The sequence below is a fragment of the Aplysia californica genome, unplaced genomic scaffold (assembly GCF_000002075.1).
Source record: "Aplysia californica isolate F4 #8 unplaced genomic scaffold, AplCal3.0 scaffold00240, whole genome shotgun sequence".
In the NCBI taxonomy this organism is placed as follows: domain Eukaryota; kingdom Metazoa; phylum Mollusca; class Gastropoda; order Aplysiida; family Aplysiidae; genus Aplysia; species Aplysia californica.
In genome coordinates this window covers 99097-121436 of record NW_004797510.1, presented here as the reverse complement: position 1 = coordinate 121436, position 22340 = coordinate 99097, and the positions used below count along the sequence as shown (strand labels likewise).

Genomic DNA, 22340 nt, shown 5'->3' with positions numbered 1-22340 from the left:
CATCCATGAGAGTTGATTTCTTAGAGGAAGACAAAATCTTTTGTTTATTGTGTAAATGGATATGCTGTCTTCTACGCGTTTTAGCAGCACCATGCTATTGCTGTTGCATTTTGCAATCCCCTAGACGTGACTGACCTGCCTAGCTGATGTGAAATGGGTGTTTTTTTAGGATACCTCTCGTCTCTTTTCCCTAGAGGTTGAGCAGTGCATCCCTAGAAAGGGCTGCCCAGATGCGATGAGTGATACCAAATTCGTACCGAACAGTACTCATCATCACAACATTATCATCATTATCGTCGTCGTCGTCATCATCATCATCATCATCATCATCATCATCATCATCATCATCATCATCATCATCATCATCATCATCATCGTCATCATCGTCATCATCGTCATCATCATGATGCTTTAGAGGGTGCGTATATCGACTATATCAATGCAATTATTTTTATTAATGCGACTGTTATTATATTCTCAACCTCGACTGGTCTTTTTATGTAAAGATTTAGAGACAGTACAATCTGTGATAGCATCTCCATACTGACTCACAAAGACCTGGTTTGAAGTAGTTTTTTTTATTTCTGCACCTTGTACTTCACGGTACTGGAAAACGTGAATGAATCCTGTCCTCAGATAATTTAATAATCACCTCGTCGAAAATTTCAAAAGGTTAGCATAACGAGTACCACAATTTGGAGCAACTTTCGTCGTGCATGGATTATTCAAGGGCGGTAAGTACACAAAACCATAGGCACAACACACATGGCAGTAGTTTTCCCCCGTTTATGATTTTCGCTGGATTGAAATTCATCAACATGTTGCAAAGTATGCCGTAGAGATATTAGCCCCACTGCATGATGATTTATGGCAACGGAGACAGTTTTTCTAATCTCTTTCTAACATCAAAATGAATAGCGCAAAAATAGCTTAGAGAATGACACAAGTGGGAAACTCCACTGACTGGCGATGTTTCTCCAAGACATGATACAAACATTAAGGTTCACCATGTTGGAGTAACCCACAGGAACACTTCTAAACTTAAATATAAGCTTAAACTCTGGATAATTTTCTATTTTTAAAAAATCAGAATCACCATTAGTATTACTTCTCTTCAAACCAATCAGGAGCTCGTCTAAGATAATGAAATCGAAGAAATCGGCATTTTCCTGCCCCTGGAACTAATATTACCGGTTTGTGTGTGTGTGTGTGTGTGTGTGTGTGTGTGTGTGTGTGTGTGTGTGTGTGTGTGTGTGTGTGTGTGTGTGTGTTTGTTGTTGATTTGTTTTTCGGGGAGAGGGGGGGGGGGGGGTTGAAAGGGTTTCAACCATTCATGTCCATCTAAGAAAAAATTTCCATGAGGATTTTACAAAAAAATAAAAATTGATTAAAGAACAAAAAATATAAATTTGCAGTTTCCAAGGATACTCAAGCTATGGAAGTCACCAAGTTATGGCAGCCATTTGCTCGATTATTTTTACATGTACTTATGACACAAGAATAATATTCAAGATAGATGAGTTTTGTTGGGTTCTCGTTTTTCAAAAGCAAGTTAAACGACTAGATCTTAAGATTACATCCATAATTACATGAGCCCAAAAATTGACGAGCTCCTGATTCCACCATGTCCTGACACAAATAAATTCAAATAGAGCAGCTGACATACCAGCTTTGTTGACGAAATAATAGAATATTTGATTATTGGCTGCAAAGAATATTTGAAGTCCGACAGTTGGCTGACATTGAAGACACAAACAAAGAACCCTTGAAGCAATTTTCCAATAGTACTCAGACAACAAGGAGAAAAACCCTTTAAAACACCCTCCCCCCACCCTACCCCACCTCACCCCCATCCCACCCCCCTTTTTTTTGGTAAGTGTTTTACGACGCTCGCAACTGCATACGGTCATATGAGTGCGCAGTACTCATAAAGTATTTTCTGTTGGTAGGAATTTTTGTATTTCGCCCTGGTGGTGGCCGAAGCTTACTCGTATCGATTTTAAATCACCAAGGGATCTTTAACGTATGCTGTCTGCATTCGGGGTCTAAGAGATGTTTCGCCCTTGTTCGAGAAGGCTAGGTGTAGATCTTTCCTACAAGAAGATCAGGGGAGTGGCTGAAAGACAGCAGTAAGAAGGAGCAAAGGAGTAGCTGTAGAAATGGTGCATAAAGAGTCAGGATCTCATAGGAGGGGGCGAAGGAGGTGACGGGGTGAGGGCAGAAAGTGGAGACGAAAGCAGACGACGAAATATTGCTAGAGAGCAGGAAAGGAAGTGAAATGAGACACATTTAGAGAAGAATATTTTTCCGTCGCTACCCCGATTCGAACCAGGGATTTTTGAATGAGAGGTGAACATCTTTGCCTCTAGGCCACAAGAGCCAAAATAACAAAAGTTCAAGAATGCGTCTTAAAGGATTCCAACTGTGGCCATTCACATCATAGCCCGACATGTTAAAAAGTCAGATTACTATCTGATTACAACCCGCCAATCATTTGCAGACGAGAAGAAAGTATGTGTATCTGTCCATTAACAATTATTCCAAGAAATCTACTAGGCTATGATTATCTTTAAACTTTCATTTCGAAAACAAAATTTCTTTGCCAGGTTGTTTGCACCAACATCTTCGTCAGTCGTGGCTTACTTCGGTTTGAATTTAAGAAAGAAAGATATAAAACGCCAAGCCAATCCTCAAATCTTCAAGACAAAACTGTTTTCCATTTTCAAAGAAAACATCCATTTTATAACGCAAATGTATGTGCCCAATACATCGATATCCTTATATGAAAGAAAGTTCGATTAAGCCAAATGCGTACAAACAAACCAAAAAACATAATTATATGAAAAAAAGGAAAAAGAAAGAAAACCCGAAAGAAGGTCATTCAGTTTCGTCAAACGTAATTTTGTTTATTTCTTTGCAGATCACAAGCAATTTCAATAAATATTTGGGGGGGGGGGGGGTTAATATTAAAAGGAAGATGTCACGATTTAGTAGAACCGATTAGAAAGGAACATTAAAGTTTGCTTTGACCAAGGTCAATACACTTGTCAGAAATTGCAGCAAATCGAAATATGAGTTCATAGTTTCACTCTAAAAAAATTAAAGTTTGCCTAGTGATTTTCCTCAACTGATATTAAAATCCACACGGTCCACCACTTAAAAAACTTTTGACAAATCGATCTGGACAAGTCATGGTTTTTCCTAATTTACACCAGATTTGAGCCAAACAGCGAGGATAGAGAGAAGAAAAGGAAGTAAACCTGTGTCGGTGAGAATGCGTGCTGCACCATTACAGACTCGGTCAACCTCTGGCTGGAGCATCGATGAATAGAACTGTGCAGTGTGTTCGTCACAAGGCCTCATCTCTTGGAAAGTGCATGTTTGGCTTGCTTTCATTGCGTCACAAGCCTTGCGAAAGAATAATAAGATTCAATTAGTTATTAGGCCTTGTGTTCTCTTCGTTTACATCCTTGCTATATAATAAGCAGGCATACATTAATGCTTCCTTTATGTCTTGTTCGTACTCTGCCGAGTATCAGCCATTTGCCAATAATAACACAGAGCACTCTTAGATAATAATATATGAGAAAGTCCATAAGACCAACATAATTTTACATGAGGTATGGCGGTAGATCATGGTGAAATTGCCAAGTTGTAATCACGAGTTTCAAAGAGAAAGAAAGAGAGAGAGAGAGAGAGAGAGAGAGAGAGAGAGAGAGAGAGAGAGAGAGAGAGCGAGAGCGAGAGAGAGAGAGAGTACACGTAATAGTGTGTTTGTATGTGTGTGTTTGTAATGTGTCCGTAAGTGCGTGAATGTGATTGTGTGCGTGAGTGTCTAACTGAGTTGTACGGTCCAAATGTACATTATTTTGTTGAGAATTTTACATAGAGCTCAAATACAAACACCTCTATAAAAAGTCACCGAAATATTCTTTTTGTACTTATTGAGGTACAGTACAGGGTGATTTTAACCCACAAGAATAATCGAACAAAATGGGCAATATCTTTACTGCTAATAATAAGATTCAATTAGTTATTAGGCCTTGTGTTCTGTTCGTTTACACTCTTGCTATATAATAAGCAGGCATACATTAATGCTTCCTTTATGTCTTGTTCGTACTCTGCCGAGTATCAGCCATTTGCCAATAATAACACAGACCACTCTTAGATAATAATATATGAGAAAGTCCATAAGACCAACATAATTTAACATGAGTTATGGCGGTAGATCATGGTGAAATTGCCAAGTTGTAATCACGAGTTTCAGAAGGTGATTACTACTGACAATTTCACATGTAGGATAAATCATGGTCTACCCCCATGACACATGTAACAAAAGGTTTACACGGTACTGACATTAGCAGATGAAATAGATCCAGACCAACAAAGTTCTAGTGACCATTCAAGTGGTAAAGTGGCCCCACTTAAGAGTCCCACATGAAAAATGATCATGGCTGTCTGGGCCAGAGTAAGGATTAGAAAAAAATAGCTTTTATATTAAACTAAACTCATCACGTATTACCAGTGGCGGCTCGTGGTTTATAGAACTGACCGGCGGTCATTAACGTCGACCATTTTTCCCTCCCCCACCCCCTTCCTTCACAACACACACACTCACACACACACACACACACACACACACACACACACACACACACACACACGCAGGCGCACACACACACACACACACACACGCACGCACACACACACACATGCTCTCTCGCTCTCTCTCTCTCTCTCTCTCTCTCTCTCTCTCTCTCTCTCTCTCTCTCTCTCCTTACTTTATACCCCTACTTTCGCTATCCCCACCCCCTCACCCACTCTCACACACACACACACACACCACAGTAAACATTGTAATATAATGTGAAAGAGCTAAGATATGCGGTAGCGTCAAGAAACAATATTATGAATAATGTAAGATGGAAGTTACTGAGATTAATAGAAACTCACTTGATCGGCACAGAAAAAGAAACACACTACTTGAGTCTAAGCTAGTAAACAAACTGAAAGTGAGAAGCAATAAATCGCTGGTCCTGGCCTCCAGTACAGTACTTTACTCGTACTTTCTACACCCCCATACAAAATATCGACGTGCACTGAACCCGTTAAATATATGTAATAAGAACTGTCCTGTATGATGACAAAAAGTCAACTGCTACTGTACCAGTGACGCTGTCCCAAGCAGATCAAGTCTACAATCAGATGCTATACAAGGCTGGACAAAGCACACAAGTTTCCGATCATTATATCATCAAATGTACTTCATCACACTTCTCAGTTCTCAGAACAGAACACTGAACACTGTGTTGTAACAAAGTGGGGAAGTGTGTCAAATGCTAATTATAGAACTTGGTGTCTAGCTGGGGTGAGGGTTGAAAATTGGAGGGAAGGGAGGAGGTTTTCGGCCCAGACTCTGACAGCCGAGTGTCTATCGCTCCTCGTTAAAATTTTCCTTATATATCTTCACTAGACGATTCCTTCTTTCGCCGGCCAGACTCCTAAGGGCCAGATAAGTTATTAGTGGGGAGAAAACGATGAGTAAATGCCAAACAGGAACTATAGGTGGTTAAAAAGTCAATAAACAAAAAAGAGTAATGCCATGCTGGCAATAAATGTTCTGATAGTAGTTTAAAAAAGGCTGAATGATAAATACATGTTTTGCTGATAAAATAATACATGTGTCTGTGCTGCTCAAGACAGTCTCATTCTTAATTTTGTAAGTTACAAAGAAGCCAATCTGGCAATTAAGGGATATACTAATCTTTCTGTGGGCTGACGATGGATCTGTCCATGGGACTGACTTCATCGCTAGGCCTAAGCCAAGCACTGACCTAAAAATATATTTTTAGGTCAGTGGCCCAAGCTATAGTTTTAGGACAGTGGTTTGGCCTCGTACGTAGTACGAAGTTCCGCGACATGACGGTTTGACGGGAGACGATTTAAAGTTACGAGCCGGCGCGATAACAAACGTGAAGGAATGAGGTTATGTCGCGACAAAACAGCAGTGAATCCCACTTGTCTATTTGAGCGCCCTCGGAAAGATGTTTTTGAATGTTGATACATGTTTGTTTGGATTTACTTAAAACTTAATGAAAGTCGTCATCAGCAATAAACCTCTAGTCAACAGTTCAGTTGACAAAATCTTGCCCAGTTAACAAACCGCCCCTGCGTATTACATTATCCGTTTGTCTCCCTCCTCAAAATCTCCCCCCCCCCCCCCCTTTCCAAAAACCCCCATTAAAAACATTTTAAAAAAACAAGACATAGGCAAAGCAAGGTGAAAACGTACGATTCAAATGGTGAAGGAATAACAAATTGCATTTAACGTATATTATGCCATTGTGTCGTTTGTAAAGAGACGACTGTGACTTTGATATTAAACTTCGCGACCAAAACAAACAAACGGCTAGAAGTCGTTTGCTAACATAGACGGGTGCATCGCACAGTGTATTATAATATACTAGTAAAATTACCCGTTCTACGAACGGAATAATAATGAAGAAGTATTAGGAAAGTTAAGAAGAGGAAAAAGACTGAAAACAGGAAAGAAACACAACATAAATATTTTACCTTGAATTTATCCATGTAGCACCCCCTCTTGACTACATCTAGGAGTAAGACTTCTTCCCTCTCTTCGAAGGCGTGGCATTTTCTCCTAAAGTTCCAGCTCAATCACTTTTTAAAAAAGAGTTAGGCCTACCCTACATGTCAATTGTTGCTTCCTTGAAGAACCTAATCTAGACTTTAGATCTAGCCTAGATCTCAAAGGATTATAAAGCCATAGGCCGATAATTGAAAGAAGGAGCCTAGGCCCACAGATAGATTTAAGTTTAGAGATTCACTATCTTAACAACCGACAGGCGTCACAGATGGCCTAGATTTCTTGATCTATTCACGGCAGGAAAAATCCACTTTCAAGAAGACTTTCATGATTCTTGACCTCGATCTAGATTCACCGACAGCCTAATTCTAGACTCTAGATCTATTCACAGCAGGAAAAATCCACGTTCAATACTTTCATCATTCTTGATCTCTATCTATGATTCACATATAGATCTAGCCTAGATCTATATCTTAGAATCTATAATGCACAGCAAGAAAAATCCACTTTCAATATTCAATAGGTTATCGAAATACCACAGATCTAGATTCTACTTCCATTTCATGATTCTTCTTGATCTCGATTCTAGATCTCGATTCTAGATCTCGATTCTAGATCTCGATTCTAGATCTCGATTCTAGATCTCATCTAGACAATGCACAAAATAAAATCATCCTTCGGCGTGCGCGTTAAATCCACTGCAGGAGAAATCTACTTTCAATACTTTCATGATTTTTTATCTTGATCTAGATTAGATATTACATCTAGACATAGATCTACACACGAACACACCAAACACAAAATATCCTTCGGCGCAGTTCGGCGTGCGCGCTAAATCAACGGGCTAAATCAACTGCAGTAGAAAATTACGTTCAATACTTTCATGATTTTTTATATTGATCTAGATATTAGATCTTGACATACATACAATTGCAACTACACGCAGGGCGCAAACCGGGCTACGATTGGCTGAACCTTTGACTTTGACCCATGAATACATCAAGTTGGCCTACGGTAGGCTACTCTTGGCGTTTTCGACGACACCTTCCCTGTCACTCTCACCACCCTCCCTCTGCAGTGCTATCTGACCTCCTCTATCTCTTTCTTTCTCTCTCTCTCTCTCTCTCTCTCTCTCTCTCTCTCTCTCTCTCTCTCACTCTCTCTCACTCTCTCTCTCTGGGGGGGGGGGGGGGGGGGGGGCTCTCGTGGCCTAGAGTTTAAGGTGCTGGCCTCTCATTCAAAGGTCCCGGGTTCGAATCCGGATAGCGACCAAAGAAATTTTCTTCTCTGAAATTGTCTCCTTTCACCTCCTTTCCTGCTCTCTAGCATTGTTCTGTTGTCTGCTGTCATTTCCACTTTCTGACCCCCACCCCCTCACCTCCTTTGCCCCCTCCTCTGGGCTCCTGACTCTTACTGCAGCCTTTCTACTGCTACTCCTTGGCTCCTCCTTACTGCTGTCTAGATCTAGATCTAGATCTAGATAGCGCCTGACCATGCCGAAAAGAAAACGAAGTTCTGCAGTTGGAACCTCTCGAGCTCGCAAAGGTCGAGGTGGTCTAGATCAACAACAAAATGAGGAGGACTCTCTAGATCTAAATCTCCCAAAAACGTTCCTCTACATTGTCAATTCCTTTCAGTACTAGTGCTACATTGAGGAACTGCCGACACAGTGTACACACTGCCTGGCCATAAGATTTCCATATGAAACACAAGGTAAGTGCTGTAGCAATGGCAAAGTTGATCTGCATCCATTTCCAAAACATCCGTGGGCTATACCGATGCAACCTACAATGGATGGAATCCACAGTTTTGAGTGCAGGGTCAAGTATAACATCGCATTGGCTCTCTCCTTCCTGCCACCCAAAATGAGCATTCATTTCTGTAAGTTTATTTCATGGAAAGTGATACAGCCTCAGAGCGCAGAAACAGTCTTTTCCAAGTACTTGAGCCTGGGATCATTTCTGATCTTCAACCCATGTTGCATTGCCATAATTCGTATGTCATACATCTGAAATATGAATATGAATTTGCACGCTCACATTTCGAATAGTCTGTAGAAGTGAAATGCAGTTTCGTGGGCCTAGGTTAATTTGTCAATGAGCTAGATTTTTTTTAAACGTTGTAAGAGGAAAGCGAACAAGCTATAGACACTGCCTCTGTAATTTTGAAGACGTCGGTGTGTTCCTTTTCCAGTGTAGCAGCCCTTTCATGGAATATTATTTTCTTAGTGCTTTTTATGATGGTGTAAAGCGAAATCCGTATTTTGTGATTGTGAAGGACTAGACAGCAATACACTAAAGCAATGTAGATCAAGAAAGGAATTAATCAAGGCAGACTTAAACTAAAGCTATAAAGATCTAGAAGCCAGGTATGACTGTGAAATGCTAGACAGCAAGGTACATAATGTAAATGTAAAATGCCTCTGCGGCGTACATCAGTAGGAGCAGTGACGCCAAGGCGTCGACCCCGAGCAAAGCCGGGTGCTCAGCTGGTAATTTATAACTGAACACAAAATATCCTTCGGCGCAGTCGACACTCTGCAGTGAATATACACTGTCAAAGCAATAAATGATGGCGATCGCTACAAAAGGACTGAATTTAACTTAAAATGGGCTTTCTTCTTACACATTTGATCTTAAGGAAAATACAATAGTGCAACACTACGTTTCAAGTTATAGGTACTTGCAAAGTTTCATATTTTTTCATTCAGTAGTTTCTGAGAATATACTGTTCGCAAAATTTGGCCTTAGCTCCATTAGTAGTAAGATAACTGCACGCAAGCGTAATCCCGGTTCACTATGATGGTTCTCACCCTTTGACTCAATTTGAAACCAAGTTAAGGGCAACGAAAAAAGGTTGCACGTACTCTTGACAATAGTCAAACTAGGAGACGTGTGCTTAGCATTTCATTTGAGCACCCATGATGAGCACGCTTCGCAGCGAAGTTTTGGTAGGGGTAAATGAGCGGCTGCCATAACATTGCACGTACTAGAAATATTATAATTCGGGCCTATATTTAGTTGCTGTCAAAATGTCATATCCATATGTGAATCTTATGCGCTAAGTAACTTACACAAATTATTACAGGTTATATTTTTGTGTTATAAATTTATATGTCACGGTTTCATATTCGACATGCTTAGTATGCCGGGTTTTTATTCACCAGTAGTGCAATGCTAAAAATGCAATTACATTTTTATTTTTTTACAGTACAGTGTATGGTATAAAATGCACTATTTCATCCCAAATATAGACACTGAACATGCGTTGGTAATATGATTGTAGTGCAAAATGTTTTTTCTATACCAATAACAGCCGGCGTATGTTATTTTGCCTTAGTTTAAAATATGAAATCACATCTGAATTACAGACTGATTATAGAAGAGGATGTCGACAGGACGTCATACGCACAATTAAATATATAAAATATTCTCTTCTATAAAAAAGAATATCATTAGATCAACCTATTCTTTAATACCATACGTGGATTTGTTTTAGCATTGCATTTCCGGTGAAATGAATCCTTACATTTTATATATCACGCGTGAAACAGATCAGCTTTTTATTAAATATTTCCATAAATTATTCAGAGTACTATATTCACCGTATAATCGTCTGAAAAAAATTATAGACTTGAAATAATAAAGCATTTATTACACTCATTAACTTATCCTTCGAGTTCTTCAACGAGTGTTTACAATTGGCAATTTCACAAGTATAATAAATCTTGATCTACCAGCTTAATGTTGTTATAATTTTTTTAGAAAACTGATAACAGCTGGCGAAATAGTTCGGGACTAATCAAGTTCAAACGACCAGTTAAATAGACGAGAGTACTCATATAAGTGTCTCTCATGGAAACAAAATTTTAATGTTCATGCCTGTCGCAGTCAGAGACAAAAATAGACAAATTAATCAGATAATGTTCGATTCAAATGTTGAATTAAGAAATTGCATTTATATAACCTGTCGTTAGAATAGTAGAATAAAGACGACTTTGACTTTGAGTTCAAACTTTGCAACCAAAACAAATCAAAGACTAGAAGACGTTTTCTAGCATAGACTTGTGCATTGCACTAAAATACATCAACGCACTCAGACGATATCTCGGTCAACTATGTAGGGTTCCCTAATTTCAGTTAACTTCGACCGTTTGTACACCCCAACAGTAAGAAGCTATGCTTCTTCAAAAAATTAGTCTTGCTTCCTATGAAAATCCTGGCAAGTCATGTCGGGGAGATATTATTAATTGATCTCCAGCGAGGGAGGTAGACATTTCCCGGCGTATTCTTCTGCGGTCAGGCCTAAAGTATGTCAGATCCCCGTGCTTTAGCTTTCGTTTTTCAAGGAAGCGCGTTTTCGAGCAGACCCAAAAAGTTTCCCGTTTTCTCTGTACTTGAGAACCATGCAGAAAAAGTAAGTTTATTTTAATGGAAGAGTGTTCTTAATGATTTTTCCACCTTTAGAAAAATTTTATCTCTGTTTGCATGATGGATAAAAGCGTTAATCCTTGCTTTTATAGTCAGTGAGACAGGAAAAATAAAGTGGTCGACATTAGTGTTATTCGTAACTTCAACCGCAAGACATCACAAGATAATTGAAATGGTTGTTGAACCCAACATGGTGATACGGATAAGGCTAGCCCTGGCCTTGCATTATGCTAAAAAGATGTTGCTTAAATGCGGGATGGGGACGGGTGGGGTGGAGGTGGGGGCAAGAGATTGAAGGTGGGGGGAGGAGGGGATGGGCTCGGAGGGGTAGAGTGAAGGATGGATGGGAGTGGAGAAGGGAGGAAAATCTATATTGATAGAATGGAAATACATTGTATATCCAATGAATTGAAAATTTGGTGTATGTTATAAGCAATATTTTATTACGATATTTTATTACGACAGTTTCAAACAAAACGGAAAATAGAGTAATCAGAAATAGCACACAAAACGTATACTAACCACTACGATAAGAAAATTTAGGATAAGATGGGATAAGACAAGATAAGATAATACTTTATTGTCCCAGAAGGATTTTTTTGGCTTTACAGAAAGATAGGCAGAGGCAGACAGAGGGAAAAGATACTGGACAAGATGACAACATGGTTGGGAGCAGCAAGAACAACAGACACCATCGCTGCAACGCAGGACAGGGTGAAGTGGAGGTCCATGATCGCCCACGCCAGTCGGCAAGGCACCGGATGATGATGATCTGCCGTCGCGTGATTTTACAATGTGTATGGGAAGGGGTGTGATTGGTCGTTTAAAATGCTGTTTATCTTTTTTATGCTTCATCAATTCTAGTAAAATGATATTCAGAGATCTTGCTGGCTTTCTTAATCGTTCTGTTAGATTACATTTGCTTATTGTCGTTTTGTTTAGGAGCCATTAGTTTTTTGTAAAGCACGAACCCACTGGGCATCGATTCTATTAAAGTTTTGACATAATCATCGGTCATTTTATCCCAAATGGCACAGAGAGTTACAAACAAAGCGTCTGAATTGGGAGGAAAGTCGCATTTCTTAAGCTGCAGCTTCACTGGACTTCACTTGCCTGTAGAATTCGTATCGGGGTTATTTACTGATGATCACTCCAAGGAGGATATCATTTGGGTTTCTACAGATTGTCTTGGGGCATTGACACTATGAGAAAGTCCTCTGCTTTGTATGGAGTTCTCTTTTTGAATGACACGATGACGAAAATAAAGGTAGGTAAGACATGACATTCCAACACTTGCGCGATGTAATCCACTACACCAAACCGTACGGTGATTCACATGGGGGCAATTGTGTTCCTTCCACCCCAGACCACTCAAAACCATGACAGTTTCTTTGGCTCTGTTCCTCACTGAAAAATGATTATGTCCAAAATCTAAATAACCCTGTGTTTCCGTTCTCTACACGAAATCAACAGATCCTAAACAAAAACAAAATGTGTCATGAGACGGTGGAATCCGGCTTTCGTCAATTTTTGGGCTTCTGGAGTTATTGGAATCGTCTTAAAGGTTGTTAAAAGAAATACCAATTTCTCTTGAATACACGTCAAGATATTTGCAATTGAATGAAGTGGGGGTAGCCTGGTTTTAGAGGTGATATTAGTGAGAAAATGGCTGCCAATTCTTTTATTTTACAAAGCACGCGTGTCAGTGGAAACTGATAATGTCCTTTTTGTGTGCTTTTTGTGCTTGAATTAACGTTTTTCAGTAAAAATCCATGAAGGCATGGGTTCTTAAATGGACATAAAAGGTACTGAACCAAAGAAACAATATTTCGATAAAAATTGCGATACCGGTGGATTGTTTCTTATTATTCATTATTTTAACGAGCTCCTGATTTCACCATGCTGCCTCACAAATTGTATTAATGAGCACATTATGCCATTTTAAGTCCAGTTTCTGCGTGGTATTTCTGACTGTTCTGTTTTCCAGTATTTTTGAAATTATCATCAGAAGATGCTGTCCATTGCGGAGAAAACAAGATTCTCTTTTCATTTGATATTCAATTCATGACCAGTCCATCAACGTTGATGCATTTCAATATGAGCGGGAACACATTTTTACATTTCTTTAATTTTGCACAATTTTGCAAATCCTGATTTTTTAAGGTCAAATTTGAGTGACCATATCTTGGGTGTCTCATAACAGAGATAAAGTTTAAGGTGTCAGATGATGCCGAATTCATTTAGCTTTATATTGGTATGCTGAATGGGTGGGTAGTACAAGGCTATAATACGATGATTGGGTGATCACATTTTCAAGTTTCTTTTGGAGGCCACTGTATTTCACGAGTGAAATATAAGGATTTATTTTCAGCAGAAGAGCAATGCTAAAACAACTCCAAGTATGGTATGAAGTAATACTCCTAGACCGTGCAATTTTATGGCAGCCGTTCTTTGCCATCTATAAAATCTTCCCTGCGAAACCCCTCAACATGAGTGCTCTGGAAAAAAAATCTTCAAATCCATGTATGCTAACCAGGGACTTAGGGTTAGTGCTTTGAAATGACCGTCTTTGAAGCAAGCATGTAAGGTATTAAAGTTTATAAACGTACTATGTGTTTATTATCTCAAAATTAGAATTATATTTAAGATAAACAAGGAACTTACCAGGTCATCTGAGTTTGGATTCATAGCTCTTTTGACACAATAAGTTATGTCAGTCTGTTTAGTTTGAGCTACTGCAAAGCAGTCCTGCTTCAAGGTGGAGTCATTACATATGCTAGAGATCATCCTCGTTTGGAAGGCTTTACCCGGCAACAGGTTTGTTGCTGCATAGGATAACAGAAGATGTTAGTTCAAAAGTCTTGACAACGGAATAAATGTAAAAACACACATAGCACCGACAAAGCTAACAGTCTCTTAAAATATCTCAGTTGGAACAGTGTTGCTAGTGTTAGATCAAAATAGTTACAGGTAAATCGAAAGGACTGACATTATGACGTAAGCGAAAATATTTGGAATTAAGACTGGGTAATGTTTGCAGAAAATGGAAGATAATGATACAATACTAAATGGAACATAGATCTAAAGATACAATGGCTAATTCTAAAATAGCCAACAACGCTAACATTAGGTAGTCCTGACCAACAAGAGGAGACATGTCCAGCTATTATCGTAAATGGCAAACGTTAGGACAAAATTCTAAAGATCGCAATGTTAAAACATTGCTCAATTTTTCGTCACGTCACACTGAGGTCTGGCTGCTAGCTAGTAAGTTGGAAGTCGTTCGTAATATCTCAGAGCATTACATTTGTAGCTATTGAGTGTTACCACAATCTGACAGTCACTAATATGAAATCTCATAGAAAAACTATGTTTCCGCTTTCAGTCTACATTCCTTTCTAGGTGTCAAACAGACATTCTTCACTGCATTGTCGGAAGCTTCTGAGGATCGTGAAAATAAAAGGAAAATTAACAATAACCTGTATTTTCGATTAGTCACTAGGCCTCTAATTTGTCATAATATGAAGACTTAAAAGAATCCAAAATACCTGAGTGAAGAAAGAGAAGCTGGCCTGTTTTGTCATTTGTCGATAACATAACCGACTGGACCAAAAGAAAGAAGTAAGGCAAACGGTCAAGAAGAATGGAGAAGACTGACGAGGCACGAATCAACGGTAACGACCGACCATGAAGTGACGATTTGTAACAAGTAAGCACGGTACTGGAGTGTATTTTATCCACGGGGGGTACAGTTCGCAATACCTTGTAGAAACAGACTTAGATTTGGCGGGGTGGGGGGGAGGGGGTGATATAATGCACGGGACATACTGGCAAACCATGTTAATGTGCTGTAGGGTTTCCAATATCCTGAAATCTTTTTTCCACTCCAGACAGGAGAGTAAATTTCTGGTGGTCAAACATGGTGGCGCTCATCTCTGCCATCGGATACCCTGTACTTAAATTACACGTTTTAAGATGACCTTCGAGAAAACACCAAGTGTTCGAAGTTTTGACATAACCTAAAGTGTATGTATTAGAAGACCTATCAGCAGTACTTTGTGAGTTTTTTAAGCCCACCTGACATCAATCAAATGTTACACTTTCTCTTTAATAAATGGGTACTGACAAAAAATACTAATTTTAAAAACTTACCAGTCGGTGGGAGGCACTGTTTCATAATTTGAAGGCTGCAGTCTGTCGCAGTGACGAAGCCTTCTGTATTGTTGCAAAACTGGCGGTAATCCTGACAAAAGTACAAGACAGTGATTAAGCTTCTCATGTTTTATAAATTCTTATGTCATAAGAATAGGATTTATGTGCACATGATGGTGCAAACTTCTATGTTCCCTCAAAACTACAAACTGGAAATAAAAACAATGTTCCTAGTATTCCTTTACGTCTTTTCGGGTTCGGTAAAATGTGTATGCGAAAGGCATGTAACAAAATAATATAATGTTTTGCCACTCCGTGTTCCTCTGCGCGACACCGTATAGCACGTCGTATTTCAATTTCGTGTTTTTCCTTTCCTATGCGAAATCGTGTTCCCTGTTCAAGTCACTTTTGTATTATAAGGTGGTATTAACTTACTAGGAGCCGACAACACTTGAAGGATTACTTTTTGTTCACACAGGAATAACTCATTCCTTTATTGACAGACAGACAGACAGACAGACAGACAGAGAGACAGACAGACAGACAGACAAAAAACAGACAGACAGACAGACAGACAGACAGAAAATAGATAGATAGATAGATAGATAGATAGATAGATAGATAGATGTTTGTTTGTTTAGTATAGGGTTTTACGGCGCTCGCAACCGCATAAGGTCATATGAGCGCGCGGGACACACCTAATACTTTTTCGTTGGTAGGAAATTTTTGAATTTTGCCCGGGTGGCGGCCGAAGCCTACTCTTATCGATTTTAGACCACCAAGGGATCTTTAACGTGCGCAACTTGCACACTGGCCCTCCGAGATTTGTCGCCCTTGTCCGAGAAGACTAGGTGTAGATCTTTCCTACCAGAAGATCAGGGGTGTGGCAGAAAGACAGCAGTTAGGAGGAGCCAAGGAGTAGCAGTAGAAAGGCTGCAGAAAGAGTCAGGAGCCCAGAGGAGGGGGCAAAGGAGGTGAGGGGGTGGGGGCAGAAAGTGGAAATGAAAGCAGACAACAGAACATTGTTAGAGATCAGGAAAGGATGTGAAAGGAGACAATTTTAGAGAAGAAAATGTTTTGGTCGCTACCCGGAATTGAACCCGGGACCTTTGAATGAGAGGCCAACACCTTAACCTCTAGGCCACGAGAGCCCCCAGATAGATAGATAGATAGGTAGATAGGTAGATAGATAGATATATAGATAGATAGATAGATAGATAGATAGATAGATAGATAGATAGATAGATAGATAGATAGAAAAATAGAAAGAAAAATTTAAACAGGTATTTTCGTAAGTGTTACTTACATTATCTTTTACCATTGGTTGTCCACTGCTGAAGTCATAATACTGCAACATCCCGGCGTCTTCGATGCAGACGCGGAATTTGTTAATCAGTATAGATTTGTCGTAGCAAAAAGAAGGTGTGCCGCAGGACAAGCCACAGGCTATCCAAATTAGGAGAGCTGTTGATAAGAAAAACAGAAGTAGATATTTATTCAGATCTAAGTTTGCAACTGAAAATTGTGCACTTTCAAAGAGCAAAAGAAAAAAACAAGTTTTCTATTGAATTACTTCGCAGCGTTTACTTATCGCAAGTAGAAGAGTCCAATTACGTAAAAAGTTTCCTCCGCTAGACGGAAAGATAGATAAGAAAATAGAAATCAGAACTAAAAGGCCAAAGTTGTAAATAACCAATGTTTTCACATCCTTGCATCTCAATGGAAACCAAGCGACAACTCATTAACAGCATTTTCATACCAGGATTGTGCTACCATGCCCAAATATGGACAATGAACAAGATTCATCACGGTAAAATAAGTGCTTGTGAAATTAATAAGAGTTCTTAGAAATACAGGGTGATCCCCCCCCCCCCCCCCCCCCGAAAAAAAAAATGTACAACTTTTTTTCAGAATATCTCTCTCACAAAAAATAGTGTTTGTTCTAGAATGCTGTAATTTGGAACACACACAATTCATTCAAAATTAATTTGCTTGACATAAAATCCATGAAGAAGAAACTTGAAAACGTAAATGGCTTAAAGAAAAAAGCACTCATAAATGAAAAGTTCAACAAGTGTTTAAACCTTGTACAGGATGCCGTGAAACGATTGGTTGGCCTTTTTCTTTATTTTCTCTTTGGCAATTAATTTTCCATCCCTGTAACATTTAAACAATATTCTATTTCTTTCCTAAAGTTTTATAAAAAAACCTTTTTTTCTGGAATTCCTAGAAGTTGTCCTCTACTTGCCATCCTTTGGACTCGACACATTTTTAACACGTCGTTCGAAACGTTTACTGGCGCCCAAACACAAGGACCTGCTAAATCATGAGTGTTTAAAGCTACATACAAGGTACATATTCCGTATGAAGTGACTTCTAGAGACTTTAGGGAGAGGGGTGCCCAATAGCCAGCATTTTTGGAGTTAACATATCCCGCAGGGGGAAAGTGGGCTTTGCACTAATTAACCAAATGTCATCGGGGAAATGTTCTCACTTTTCAAGACAATCGAATAATCATGAACGCATCGCCCTGCCATGCTCCGATCCATGTAAACGCGGCTTAGCGAAGATGGAAAAGGTACAGTCGTAGATTAAGATCTGCCTGGAGAATGCAGTCCGCTGAGGTGTAGGAAAGCCTAGAAGCAGATCGTCTGCGGACTGACGTCTAATGGGATTCGACTACTGATATCTGCACCCTGGTGACGTTCAAAAGGCTGAGAATAGTGTATGTCCGACCTGAAGCTATCATTATTTTTTTAAAGGAAATGTTTTGTTCTGATTCGCTATAGATCCAAACTGACGGAACTTCTCTACTCATGACACCCATTTTTCCATTCCGTGTGCAGAACTTACGGAATGTCAGGGATGGTGAGTTTGTTGAGAGGTAATGTTCAATACAAACAGCTCTCTGCTCTTAACTTAACTTAACCATGATCTCAGCAGGCAAAGGAAATTTGGGAAAAAAATATCAGCAAACTTCTGATGACTTGTTAAACTGATTTAGCTCGCAATATGGCGCGATTGTTGCAACTTTTAGTGAAAGGCCTAATGTGAACTGAAGCGACATGCTACAAAAAGTCAGGACAAGGTTGGAAAGGGGTTGTTTTGTTTAATGCGCCATACAGACCAAACCCATTCAATGGACTTATCTAAGACAAGCTTGGTACAGTAGAACTCGGATTCAACGAGGTCGCCGGGCCTGGCCTAAAACCTCGTTGAATCCAAGTGTTCGTTATAGCAAACATGAGGTTTTGTGTAAATAATTACAGGCACTGAGCAAGTAATGTATAAAGAGAAGTCACAAGTAGTGCCTGAAATGCCTTCATATTATTATGCGCTGTAAAAAAAAAAAAAAAAAAGACCGATTCGTTCAAATGCACACGCCTGTGTCATCTCGATTGTTTACCAAAAAGTTGTGTTGCTGTGAAGACCCTTGCATACGGCAACTTTTGATTCCATAGGCCAGCGCACAATTCATTACGTAGATTCACGTCAAGACTAGGCTAGCTTTTCATTGTAATAATGATCAGTTGCCTAGAGAAAAAAAAAGACTGTGACGTGGTTGTACCTGCGATGTTCATCGCCCGGACCGCTATTAGACAAATTCCATTTGGCTTCCAAATATTTTGTTCAAATTTGATAAGAAGAATTTCTGTATGGAGGAAGATATTTACAAAACAAGCTGTAACGTGTTTGTTTTGTTTGTTAGTTGTTGTATTTTTGGCTCACTCTGTACTTTGACATCAGATGAAATGATATGGTGAGGAATGAGATTGTCAGCGAACAGGTTGACCTGATATCATGATTGGAGTACATAGATAAATAACGAATAAAAATGGCTTAGGCATTTGTCAAGACTCCCACCAGATAGTACAGCAGTAAAACCAAACAGTCAGACATCAGATGAATACAAAAAAGAGGCAGGCCAAAGAAAAGATGGATAGAGCGGGTGCGATAAAACTGGGACAAAGACAACACACCCACGCAACAGACAATACAATAAGCAAGGGAAAGACGTTTGTTTCTCCCATCGACACTGTAAGATAAAAGAGGCCGAAAAAAGTAAGGGAATTTAAATTAAAAACTTATCGAGGCTCACTTTAATTCTTCTGATTACATCTAAAAACGCAATATTATGTTCAATCGCGAATTATGACACTTGGCAAAGTGTTTTTGATGTTGATTTCTTTCTCGCGTGATTTGGCGTGATTGAAGTGTATTCATTGACAGTGTTCTGATTATTTACTTTTGAAAGGGCCAGATAATCTCCAAACAATAAAAGATAGGGTCTTTTTGGTAACACGGTTAGACCACTTGTGTAATTAAAACTCTTTTAGAAAAGGTCGGTGAGGTTGACTAGGCAATTTGTTGTTACAATTTTTTTTAACCCAGTTTATTGAAACAATTTTCTGTGAGTTGCTCAAGCAATAATTCTAGATTTTACACTGCCAATAGCCTCAAGGCACTCGGCCTTTTAGAATCAGGCATGTAACTAAGAGAAACTTTCAGAAGCCTGGACCGTAACGCCAGTGCACTTAATAAGTTGGTAGACAGGAAAATAACCACCCACGATGCTGTTGAGAGACAATGAAATAGCCACCCACCAACAACTACCCACCAATGAAACAGGCAAATTATTATTATTATTATTATTATTATTATTATTATTATTATTATTATTATTATTATTATTATTATTATTATTATTATTGTTATTATTATTATTATTATTATTATTATTATTATCATTATTATTATTATTATTATTATTATTATTAATAATATTGTTATTCCGTCTCATGTTTTACGAATCAATGCCAAATAGCATCTGCAACATCAGCAGGGGTCCATAGAAGATGAGGTGTTGTGTATCCAAACGCCATCGCCAATCGACGTGGGATTTGCTAATCGAAGACCGCATACTATTAGTATATCTTTTGAGCTATATGTAGGCGAGACAGCATCTTTGTATTACCAGGCATCCATGGAACAACGCAAGGGACCATACACCTCAAGCTCTATAACATTTTCCACAAACAGGGCTGGCCAGCCTTTCCAACCGCCATGTCACTTTTAAGACGAACTTGCCGCCATTTGCACATCAGGTGTGTTTTTTTCAACAAGAATAGGCAGTAATTCCTCAATGTTTGATTTAAAACCTCATTCGGTCCGTGAGACAACGTATTTAAGCCTATCTGGATGCCAGAGGTGTACGTAACCGCAATTAGAGACCCAATAGTGTCACGATTAGAAAAGGAAAAATGGCGGACTCGCTTTTAAAAGTGATATTGTCCCTGCTGTAAACCTTTTAAAATCTGTAGAAACCACCCACTGAGATGTGTTATTAGTATTCATTAAAGAATTTTCTAGAGCACAGCTAACGGGTCTTTACAAAAATACTGATCTGTTAAGATGAATTGATACAAGTCATTGTTAAAAGTTGGAGGCTTTATGTTTGATAGTTGTGGAAATTAAATTTGACAATAAGTTGCGCCACGAAATTTTCACCACACTATTATAGTTATCTGTTCTACTTGAGAACGTTTCCACGTGTGATTTATTAATACATCGTTCAAATTTGACGTACTGAATGCTAAATGTCTGAAAGCTCAGACTTACAATTATCAGTTTGTAACCGCGCTTTTAAACGATTAGGATCAACCGGCGAGCCAAGATTGTGAGTTTGTATGACGTAAATAAGTGCATGTAATATGCACGTTAAAACTTTGACTTTGATCCATTATTTGTAGTTTCCTTTTTTCATTCTGTTTTTAAACCTTAAACATATTTTCCCAATATCCTTGGTTCAAAAGCAGATATCTTGGAAACGCAGAGTGCTGAACAAAAGCCATGTAGAAACCGTAGTTACAATTATATATCTTTTCACCTAGACTATCGACCTTGGTATCTTTTTCTATTCGTATGTGTCCATGAACAGCCAAGTAAATCAGGCCTCTGAGTATTTCTACCTTGATCTCAGAAGAATCAAAAAGATAAGGCACCTTATTTCAACTGCTTTTGCATCCATGATCTCTGTGTCACCCATCTTGTTAAAATGAAACTCAACCATTCCAGCTCTGTTTTAGTTGATATCTCATGTGAGAAAATGAGGAAATTAGAAGTAACCCAAAATAATAATGTAAGTAGGTATACTAGTGTGAAAAGAGGAAAAAAGATCCTGCACCATGTTAAAACCGGTCCTAGCTTTCAGTTGAAAAAAGTAGTAGTAGTAGTAGTAGTAGTAGTAGTAGTAGTAGTAGTATAATTAGTTTTATTATTATCATATTGTTATTATTGATATTATCAACATCGTTCTTAACATTAGCATTGTTCAATAACAGTTTAAATATCTAGGATATTTAATAACATCAGATGCCAAATGTTCCAAAGAAATAAAGCGAAAAATTGCAACGGCTAAGGCTGATTTCAAATAAAATGAGCTCAATCCCGAAAAGAAGAAACATCTCAATGACTACCACAATGAAAGTTCTGAAATGCTAAGTATGGTTTACCCTTCTGTATGGCTGAGAAAGCTGGGCAATCACTAAAGACAGTGAAACTAAAATGGAAGCAACAGGAATGCTGTTTCTTAGGAGACTGTTGAGAATATTGTGGAATGAAAAGAAATCAAATAAGGTAGTACTTACTTGATGAAGCCCACGTTGGACGCTAACTGCTATAATCAATCACGAAAAGACCAATTAAATGCAGTTTTTGCGACACCTTAATAGACATAAAGGTCTTGAACATCTAGCTCTCACTGGCAAAATCAAAGGCAAACAAGGCAGAAGCAGGCCTAGAGCAATGTACTTAGAGAATCTAAACAAATGGGTAACGGGGAAAGATCAGGGTAATGTAGCTTTCTGAAGAGCATCCGAGCAAAGAAATTAATGGAGAAACATGATTGCCGATGTCTGCTGCAGATCTAGTACTTGATGATGATGGTGAACCTTCTTTTTAAAGTTTGATTGCATTCAATATATTATATTTTAAGTACACACATATATCCATTGCTTTTTTTTAATGTGATATCTTTGGAAATGAAATGAGCTTTGAGATTTTTTTAGAAAATGGAAAAGTGCAGCAAAAATGCTACTAATCATTATTACTATTATTAATATAATCATTATAATCATTATTATCATTATCATTAT

The 22340-nt window shown here is 38.7% G+C and overlaps 1 protein-coding gene across 1 annotated transcript in view; it reads right to left on the bottom strand.

The window, feature by feature from the left end:
• Positions 1 to 2880: 2880 nt before the first annotated feature.
• LOC101854871 overlaps positions 2881 to 22340 on the bottom strand; it is a 21314-nt gene continuing 1854 nt past the window's right edge. The window contains exons 2-5 of the mRNA XM_005100202.2: positions 16493 to 16650; positions 15187 to 15277; positions 13699 to 13859; positions 2881 to 3408 (exon numbers count right to left, since the gene is read on the bottom strand). Coding sequence (XP_005100259.1) covers positions 3202 to 3408; positions 13699 to 13859; positions 15187 to 15277; positions 16493 to 16650 — 617 coding nt within the window. The 3' untranslated portion in view covers positions 2881 to 3201. The remainder of the gene's footprint in view (positions 3409 to 13698; positions 13860 to 15186; positions 15278 to 16492; positions 16651 to 22340) is intronic.